Genomic DNA, 10,595 nt, shown 5'->3' on the forward strand with positions numbered 1-10,595 from the left:
ACCATCATTCGGAAGAAGTTGGCCCGGGTTCCATGGGGCTGCTAGCCGATCATCATGGTTCCCTTCTTCACGATGAGCTCCTTGAACACAGCGGCCACCTGGGACAGCCTTTGGCTGTAATCTGGACTCTGCTTCTTCCCCGAAGGCTGGGAGGCACAAACCCGACGCACACGTTGACAAACTCGGGCTCCATGACCAACTCAAATCCTTCCCGCTTTTTAATCCCCTCACCAAGTACTGGGTAAGGGCAAAGGACTGGTCGATGTGCCGCTCCAACCCTTGCCCACCCTGTGCCTTCCACATGAGCCACAGGAAACCATTTTTATTTAAGCAAAGTGAGGTGTCAGGAACCTGGAACTCAAGTCACAGGGCCTATACTTGTAAAACATGTATATATATATATATATATATATATATATATATCCATAAGCAATGATTGACTTGTGGCCCCCTATAGAGGGTAAGACATACCTGCAGTATTTTTTATCTTGAACACAAGCAATAAATACTCTCCTGATCCAGGCATAAATACATAGTCCCAAACATTACAAATTGCAAGGCCTACAAAATACATTTCAAACCAAAACCTTTCTGTGAACACACAAGGCACCATTTACAAAAAAAAAAGTAAGACAGAAACCAGCAGAAGAGAATCCCATCTTCCCAAGCAGGACATTGGAGTAAGCGGTGCACACGCGTCCATCAAAGCCTCCATGCATCTGAGCTTAAGAGAGCCAATGCCACCGTGTGGGGGCCAGACTCCTAAACCACACCACAGACTTCTCTCAGTTCCAGTGTTTATCGTCTAGATTGGATGTCCCAGAAATCGTATCTTAATTAAGGGTTCCCAAAAGAGAATGCATAGTAGGCTGAGAAATAAACAGATGATTGTGGGCCAGTTGAGGAGGATCGCTTTTCTGAATGACAGAGTTTTATCTGGACATGGTGATTACAGTTGGACGTGATGCATTTGAGCCTCAAGCCAACCTAAATGCCACGTGACTTAGGAAGAGGGGGTCTGTGACTCTGATCATTTTTCTAGGGGCTTTGTCTGAACACCACAGGAAAATCCAGCGTGCCTGGCACCAGGGAATCCTCCTTCTCACAGGAAAGCCAGCTCTAGGTTGAAGGGATAATTACAGGAAACAGTCTGCAGGAGACTAGTTGAAAGCACCTTTGAAGCTCTTGTATAAAAGGCCTCAGGCAATGTGACTCTGGTAGGTTGGGAGAAGGAAAGGGTTAATTTTGAGTGGCTCCAGGGCTGTGAACTCAGATCCAGGTGAGGGTGAAGGGGAAGAAAGAGAACAGCCTATTTCAATTTGGAGGGTCCCACTGGGCCCCCCAGTGCTCTGTGTGGGAGCAACTTGGCTGGGGGGTGGTGGTGTGCTCTGTAAGCCAGACTTTCCTGTGTTAATGCGCTCAGGGGCCTGGCTTCAGTAGGAGGCAGTGTTGAGAAGAGCTAAGAGGCGACACTGGAGTTACGTTTGGGTGTCATCTCAATCCCTGTCCTTCCCAGTTTTGTCACCGGGGCAGCTATCCAGCTTTTAAAAGATCGAGTCCACTTTCTGTAAAACATGAATAATACCTCGTGGCTGGGTAGGTATGAACTGTGATTCGCCAGGGATAACCTGTATGCAGGATATACGCATGTCACCTGTGCGAGTTCCAATCAGCAGTGGACATCTTGTGCATTTTTGGAAGCACCACACAGTGCTTGACTCTTCCCTTCCCGATTGTTTGCGAAAGAGCAAACTCCTTCTTCCTTTGCTGGGCTCTTGAGAGCCTTGACATGGCAACCTTAAGACTGCTGAACCCCTAAGGCCTGAGAGAGCCCAAAGTCTTAAAGTCACACAGATCATCACAGCGCTGCCCGAGTGGATGCCGCTCCTGAGAGGCTGCAATGATGACCATTCTGTAGTCGCTGCCTCAGCATCCTCTGTAGAACAGGGGATCCAGTCACACATGTGGCTCGCTATGACACAGGGCCGCGGGATCAGGAACAACCCAAAGACTTCTTTTGCAGCTCTTTACCATCAGAGGCCCTCTCATTCCTGACCGACCTCAAACATCCCGTGGTCCCGCTGTGGGGTCTGAATGTGTCACCCTGCCCTATCCACCCGATGGAGCTTGCTGTGCCCCATCAAAGAGAGGTGGCAGTGTGCTCTGAAACCTTATGGCATCCGGCCTCTTGCACAAGCATCTGCTCTGCCTCATGTGAGGCAGGAAGCTGTGGCTGACAGCCTCGAAGTAGTAGAACATCCTGGTTTAACCATCTCTTGCATTTCTTAGAAAAAGAATGATGCTTTCCCACTCTTCCATCCATAAAATGGGCACATTGTCTCATTGGGCCAAGTTAAAGGTTACTTGAACTATTCTTAAAAGTAATAATAAAGAAGAGTGTGGCCTACATCTGCCTCTCCTGATTGCTAAGAGGAGGAGGGGATGCTCCCGAGAGCAGGCGATGGAGCTTTGAGTACAGCATACGACAAGAGGCTGGGATGAGGTGGACACGGAGGCACTTCTCCAGTTGTGGTTGAGGGCCCACCACCCTCTTCTATGATGCTGCACAGATGCTGGCACCATGGTCCAGGCACCTGTGAGGGTTCCTGGGATGGCGGCAGCTTTTAATGCTCTGGGAAAAGGACATTGTTCCTTCACTCAGGATTCATGGCTGTGTCTGGTCAATGAGTCCCTGCTAAAGTCCAGATTCTGCGATTTCAGCCAGCTGGCTTAACAGCTGGGAGAAGGGTGGCCGGTCTTCTGGTTTCTGGAGAGGAACAGAGAGATGTTTGTAAGTTCCTCATCCCTGTGCATTCAAACTAAGCTCAAAGCAGACCTGAATTAATAGCAGCATCCCCTCTAAATTCAAAATATGATTCCACATAGGCTGTATTGGAGGCAAGATGCCCTTCCTCTCCATAACAGAGTCTGAGATCAGATGGCCTACTTTTAAATTCGCAGCCTCCTTTTTAAAAGGGGGATCAAACCCAGAACCTCACACATGTGACACTGAGCTTAAATCTCAGCTCCATCACTCATCCGTTGTGTGAAACTGGACAGACAGATGGCCAAAACCTCTCTGAACATCAGTCGTCCCATCAGTAACAAGGAGATGAAATCTAGCTCATAAGATGGTTTTGAGAATTAAGTAAACCATGCATAAAATGTATCCCAATAGCACTAAATAACAAAAAAGGAAAACATTTATGTTTAAGGCTCACACTGTATATCTAGGATGTATATAAGGAAAATATAAAATTATGTTAAATCCGAGATGCTTGAAGTCAACACCAGTGCTAAGTCTTCACAGCTTCACAATGTGATCTAGAGATTCAATGTAAAGGCCAACCGAACCTCCTGGCACGTGACTGCATGGTATTGACCAGTTGACTCTGAAATGTACATGAAGAGACAGAATTCTCAGAGAACAAATACAATGAAGACAAACAAAACAAAACAAAACAAAACAAAAAAAGGAGAGTTAGGGACTGATATCACCCAACCTCAGGGTTTACTGTAAAATTCACCATCTGGTGACACTGGTAGACGGATACACAATGGATCAGAGGGACAGAGCAGGCCCAGAGAGACCCTGATGAGCATGGCAAGCAGACACTGGGATGAGTTAGAGAAAAACCAACAGCGCTGTAACCACTCCCCCACATAGGAACCAGCAGTTCAAGTAACAAACCTGGAGAGCTCACAAAAGGCAGACCCTAGCCTACCATGAACCTAAAGGTCAAAGGCGAGACCACAGGACAAGTGGTTTCAAGGGTGAAATGGGGGAGGCGGCCTTGACTGGGGGTGGGAGATGGAGGTCAGTAATAGGGAGAGTGACAGTAAACAACATTAAGGATGTCTGGAAAAAGCCATCAGGAATCATATTACTTATTTACCTAAAATGACATGCAATACATGTAAGTCTGTGTATACATATGTAGTTTAAATAAAGTTTATACCACTTGGGCTGACCATACACCACACCAAAAACCACAGACTAACAAAAATCTCAATACTAGGCATGAGAAACTCCGTTTAGAGTCGCTGGTCATGGGAGTTCATGAGACTCCACAAACAACGTAGACTTGCTGTTGCCCTCGGCTGTGTCCCGGAGGTGAAAGGCAACTGCCCATTGCTGAAGACACTGTGCACTTTGGACATAAGACATGGAGGAGCCAAGCTGGCTGTGGCTGGAAAGCCTCTTCCGTTAGGTAGCTTTCACTGCACTGAACGATGCTTTGAGATCTTCCAAGAGAGGGAAGCAGCGGGCAATCCTGCCCAGCTACGATGCCTATAGACCACATGGCTTCGAGTGTGGCACAAAAACCTAAGGATGCAGGAGAGTCACTCATATCCTGGTGGGAGCCAACAGCTCTCCTATTAGATTTAAAGATGACTCAAAAGGAGGGAAATCATGCCCTGTACTGGAAACGTGCCCAACTACCTGGGGCTGGTGATGCCATAGACCTTTGAGAATAACTATGGCACTCTATAAACCAGCTTAATTCCTAACTGCACTCTATGTATCTATCCTTAAACAGATAAGTGTAGCTTTCACTCCTCATTAAAAAAAGAAAGAAATACAAAAAAAAAAATCCACAAGTGGTCAAGTATAGGGAATAAGTATATAGCCCCAACGAACACATCTATAACATGACCTCTGTACCCACGACTCAGGAACATCGTAGAAGGGGATCAGTATGATTGCAAGAGCCAGAGGACCAGGAAATCTGTTGTGAGACTGTGTCTCCTAGAAATAACAGGGAAGCTCCGCCCATGCTACCTCAACAATATGGCTGCCTAAACGAGATCTGAAGAAGTATGACACCAACAGACATGCAAATATGGAACGGGGAGAATCTCTCCATGCCTCACCCCCGAACTGGGAACTACAGGCAAATGAGGAACGCTGGGTGAGGGAGAAGTAGTCTCCCCCAGAGATGAGCCCCCTAAGCGGTTATCCAAGACCAAGGGGTCATCCCTCAAATCTTACACAGATAAATCACATTAAGTGGATTGAGTAGGTTTTGTTTGTGTATTTAAGCCTGTGTGTGTGTGTGTGTGTGTGTGTGTGTGTGTGTGTGTGTAGCAGTCACATTTAAAGAGTGGCCATGATTTTGAGAAGCAGCAAAGATTTGAAAGAAAACAAAAATAATAAAATTAAATTTCCATGAAATCATATTGGAAGAGATCTGGGTGACTTCGGTTTGCGATCAGTCGTTAGCAGCAACTTCAAAACTGCAGTTCACGGAGGGAAATGATGCTGAGCTTGCTAAAACTGAAAAGCTTCTGCTCAGTGAGAGACCCAGTCCTGAGGGACAGTGAGATGGCCCAGAAGGCCAAAGCACTTGCCACCAAGCTGGACAACTTGAGCCCCATCCTTGCGACCCACAAGCAGAAGGTGAGAAATGACTCTTGGAAGTGTCCTCTAACCTCCACAGACACATACTAACAATGCATGCCGCCTTCGTGGCTGAATACATATATACACAAAATAAATAAATAACATAATGCAACTGACACCAATAAGGGCTGGAGAGGTGGATCAGGGGTTAAGAGCACTTGCTGGGATCAGGGTTTGAGCCCCAGCACCCATAGAGCTGCTCACAGCCATCTGAAACTATAGTCCCAGGGGTTCTGAAGCCCCCTTCTGTCCTCTGTGGAACTGCACGCATGTGGTGTGCAGCCACATCTACAGGCAAAACACCCATATACATAATTTTTAAGTTAAAAAAATTGAAGGTATTACTATGAGAATGAATAGACTTGGAGAAAACATTTGCAAAACATATAATAATAAGGAACCCTGTTAAAGCCAAGTATAGGAAATAAACAACACCACTGAAAAGTGGGCAATGATGAGCAGGGACTTCACTAAGATTACAGATGACAAACAAACATAGAAAAGCATGTGACAGGCTGGTGAGATGGCTCAGTGGGTAAGAGCACCCGACTGCTCTTCCGAAGGTCCAGAGTTCAAATCCCAGCAACCACATGGTGGATCATAACCATCTGTAACAAGATCTGACGCCCTCTTCTGGCAAGCAGACACTGGGATGAGTTAGAGAAAACCAACAGCGCTGTAACCACTCACCCACATAGGAACCAGCAGTTCAAGTAACAAACCTGGAGAGCTCACAAAAGGCAGACCCTAGCCTACCATGAACCTAAAGGTCAAAGGCGAGACCACAGGACAAGTGGTTTCAAGGGTGAAATGGGGGAGGCGGCCTTGACTGGGGGTGGGAGATGGAGGTCAGTAATAGGGAGAGTGACAGTAAACAACATTAAGGATGTCTGGAAAAAGCCATCAGGAATCATATTACTTATTTACCTAAAATGACATGCAATACATGTAAGTCTGTGTATGTCTGTCTTCAGACACTCCCTCTTCTGGAGTGTCTGAAGACAGCTACAGTGTACTTACATATAATAAATAAATAAATCTAAAAAAAAAAACAAAAGAAAAAAAGAAAAGCATGTGACATAGCAAGCCACTAAAGAAATGGCAATTGAGACAACAGAAAATATAATTCTCCCTGTCCTCTGTATGAACAGTGATGTCCAACACAACCAGTATTGCTATGTATAAGAAGCATCAGGACCAGGCATGGTGGCGCACACCTTTAATCCCTGCAATCAGGAGGCAGAAGCAGAGACAGGTGTATCTCTGTGGGTTCAAGGCCTGGTCCATATAGTGAATTCCAGGAAAGCTAGGACTATGTAGTACTAAAGAAAGAAAGAAAGAAACAAAACAAAACAAAACAGAACAAAACCCAAAATGAAACAAAAGCACCAGAAGCCATCATCACTGCTAAAAATGCAAAAAGGACTTAGGAAAACAATCTGACCTGACTGTTTCAGTTTTTAAATAAACTAAACATAATGCCAACATATGGTCCAGCAACCACTCCTAGGCATTTACCCAACTGAGTTGAAAATTTATGTCCAGACATAGATTCACCTTAATAGATTCATTTGCAGTAAATGCTTATAGCAGGTTTACTTATAATTTCTGGAAACTGAAAGCTACCAAGAAAGTTCCTTTAGTAATAAGCACATGAATAAACAAACTGTGGTATGTCCACACAATGGAGTACTACTCAACAATAAAAAAGAAGTAAACAATAAAGCCCAAGAACCCACACATGCAGTACACATTGATAACCACATATTGAAATATTATACTGTACTCCACATGTACGTATAATGAAAACCTAATTATACATATAAACACGGACAAAGTCCTGCCTGTTTATTACGGTCATCCTTGATCCCCATCCTTATAGGTCATGCCCTTTCTCTCCTGATGGAGGCCCTGAAAATGTATGTTATGATCCAAGGGGATCTTCCTTGTGTACTGACCTCTTTCCAGCAATGATTCATGATCTGGTAGACATGACAGGAGGCCAGGCGAGGCTTGTATAACCGAAAGCCAGTACTGATGTCTTCTACGACCTCGGAATTGCTTCGGTTTTCATATGGGATTTTACCTTCACTGAAGACTTCCCACATCAGTACACCTAGAAGCAACAGTGAGCAAAACAAGAGCTAAGAGGAAAGTGCGTGAGGACCAAAGCACCTCACGCCCGCCCACAGACAACAGGGCCGTGGAGTGAGTACTAAGTCCACCCCTCTAGACCTCTCGAAGTGCAGTTAACAGGCCCACGAAAACCTTACCAGGCCGTCCCTTGATTTTTTTCATTGATTGATTGATGTCCTATTTTAAAATATTTACTTAGTATGTGTGTGTGTGTATGTATGTATGTATGTATGTATGTATGTATGCCATGTGTGCGCATGTGCTTGGGGTGCCTAGAGTAACCACCAGATCTTCTGGAGCAGTTCTGAGGTGTATATGAAACAAATGAATTTATGTCTAGACTTGGATTTCATTTCCAAGCTCTCTTGCTCTCTCTCCTACCCTCCTCCACAGCTATAAATATATATATATATGCAAATATCCCAAATCTAAAGTCTGAACCATTTTTGGTGTCAGGCATTTCATATACAGAATCTTAACTTGTTTGTAGATCCTGAGGAGAAAGCATCTTCCCATAGTTTGTTTCTCCGCTTCTGCCATTCACTGAGCGGCTGCCCCAGCTTTGTCTTTGTCATGTACTGACAGAGCACAGACTTAGAAAGGAGAGGAGGTTGCTGGTGCCCTAACCAGAGCTTTGCGAGGGGTAAAACTAGAGGGCTGGAGGACGGAGCTCCCCAAAGTCTAATCCTCAAATACCCCATAAGAGTCAGCTCCTACACTTGGCGTGGGAGACTTCTGGACCTCATCCTAATACGCTCCTCCTGGGGTCACTAACCTGCAGGCTCCTCTGAGGTGCCCGCAGGACCTGGAAATTCAGAACCTGACTATGACGAAGACTGTTCAGTATCCCAAGGTCCCAGGATTTCTAGTGAGGTGTCTTTTGAAAGTGTTGTTGCTGCTGTTGGGTAGTGACGGATGTAATGTGAACCTTCTGAGGCATGGACAAGGCGGAGTCCATAGAGGCTACTGACTTGTTCAAGAAAGCAATGGGGTAAACCACACAGACTGTGTTTATGACAAAACCCACAGGGCTGAGGGCTGAGGCAGGCCGGAGGCTCTTAGCCTGCAGGTTGCTATGGTTTGTACATGCTACTGTCTGCCTCTCTCTTTCCTTCTTCTTACTTTCTGTCTGCCTGTCTGTCTGTCCATCTGTCTGTCTATCCATATTTCTATCTGTCTGTCTGTCTGTCTGTCTTCTTTCCCAGAGACAGGATTTCTCTGTGTAGCTCTGGCTGTCCTGGAACTCTCTCTGTAGACCATGCTGGCCTGGAACTCAGAGATCTGCCTGTGCCTCCTTCCTGTGTGCTGTGATTAAAGGTATATGCCATCATGCCCAGCTGTTCCTACCTGTTTCTGTTCTTCACCTGTCTGTCAACCTCATTCCTGGACTCTCTTCAAATCACACATCTCAAGAAGGGATGCATTTTAGACTAATCTTTTGGAGAACACAGTAGAGTATCCTTGGGCTGACTTGCTAGGGCTTCCCAAACTCTGTTCTGCATGTGCAGGTGAAGGTGTGGGTATGGCTCACACTCTAAACATCTTTGTGGGGCCCCACCTTGGTTATAGTGTGTCATCCACAAAGAGATGGCCACCCACTGGACCTAGCCTTCCTCTATACTTGTGGGCAGTTGTGCAAGGACAATTTCCTCCAAGTTCATTCTGTAACAGCCAAGCTCAGAGATATGTGTGTGTGTGTATGTGTGTGTGTGTGTTTGTGTGTGTGTATGTTGAACTAAGGAATAGAGCAGAAAGATTCATAATTAACAAGCTTTGGGCTTGTGGGAATGGGCACTCTAAAGTGAAGATCTTATCACTGGTTCTTATCCTGAGAGATTTGATTCACCACCATTTCCCTTGCTTGTGCCACTGAAGTTTGTGCCCTAGCGAACCTTTCATATGGAATGAACATTTCAGGCTGTTCTCACACAGGCCCTCAGTAGGCTCTCTCGCCACACAGGGGTCAGAACAAAGTAGACTTGTTTGCGTCTGAGAGAGAAATAGCTGCTCTACAGTTCCAGATCGCACAGGGCCGGACTCAGGGTGGCACTCACCAAACGACCACACATCCGACTTGCTGCTATAGCGACTGAAGGAGAACACCTCTGGGGATGCCCACTTCACTGGGAATTTGGTGCCCGTGGAGCTGGTGTATTGATCATCAAGGACAAACCTGGGAAGAGGCAAGGAAGAGGTTAGAACCGTGCAGGGCTGAGTCTCCGTCCTGACAGTGGCTGACACCACACCCCCATGTTACCTTGTCATCCCGAAGTCTGACACCTTGATGACCTGGTTTTCTCCCACCAAACAGTTTCTGGCCGCCTAGAGTAGAGACAGGTAGGTAAATGAGAAACAAAAGTGTGGGTGGAGAGCCAGGAGAGGAAGGGACCCTCCCTCCCATCCCCCGTCACTAGACTTTGTTTCTCTGCATTGCTGTACAGTCACTGCAGAGCCTTACAGATGCTGAGCATCACCAACAGCCTGCTGAGCTAGCTGGAGATTCGGCGAGCGAGCTGAGTGTGCAAATGAGTTTATTTTTTAATGATTAGAGAGATCCAGCCTTGTCCAGACAGTAAATCACTGGAATTACTGACATGATAAGCAATGATGACATTGGAGCCGCCTGCAGTGCTTCCCAAGAGACTAATATGAAAGTGATTAACATGGCCGCCAATCCCCTTAAAGTTCGCCTAAGTGGGGAGAGTGCCTGGCCCCTCTCAGTACCCCATTAGGTAGTCTTGGAAGAGTCCTGGGAGACAAGAGAACCTGTGGGTCTCACACTGAGAACTACTTCCATGTTCACTTAGGGACTGCTGAATATTCATGATCCCCACCCTTAAAGGGTCCCAGGCTGCCTCTCAGGGGTGCAGTTTTGTTAGAAAAACAGTGCTTCAGCCCAAGTGCCCATCAATGAGAGAAGGGGAAAGAGAAAGTGGTGGGTGTAGACATAGACATGGGTGGGGGGAGGGGTACTCAGCCAGTGGTGGGTGTAGACATAGACATGGTTGGTGGCAGGGGTACTCAGCCAGTGGTGGGTGTAGACATAGACATGGGC

General features: G+C 46.2%; 1 protein-coding gene across 4 annotated transcripts in view; it reads right to left on the reverse strand.

The window, feature by feature from the left end:
* Positions 1-373: 373 nt before the first annotated feature.
* Itk (IL2 inducible T cell kinase) overlaps positions 374-10,595 on the reverse strand; it is a 65,098-nt gene continuing 54,876 nt past the window's right edge. For 2 of the 4 annotated variants that reach the window (XM_021212050.1, XM_021212048.1), the window contains exons 14-17: positions 9,798-9,862; positions 9,595-9,713; positions 7,363-7,520; positions 374-2,767 (exon numbers count right to left, since the gene is read on the reverse strand). In XM_021212050.1, coding sequence (XP_021067709.1) covers positions 2,696-2,767; positions 7,363-7,520; positions 9,595-9,713; positions 9,798-9,862 — 414 coding nt within the window. In that variant the 3' untranslated portion in view covers positions 374-2,695. The remainder of the gene's footprint in view (positions 2,768-7,362; positions 7,521-9,594; positions 9,714-9,797; positions 9,863-10,595) is intronic. The other 2 variants (XM_021212049.1, XM_021212047.1) reach the window with 2 other exon arrangements.

Source organism: Mus pahari, chromosome 14 (assembly GCF_900095145.1).
Source record: "Mus pahari chromosome 14, PAHARI_EIJ_v1.1, whole genome shotgun sequence".
Taxonomy (NCBI): domain Eukaryota; kingdom Metazoa; phylum Chordata; class Mammalia; order Rodentia; family Muridae; genus Mus; species Mus pahari.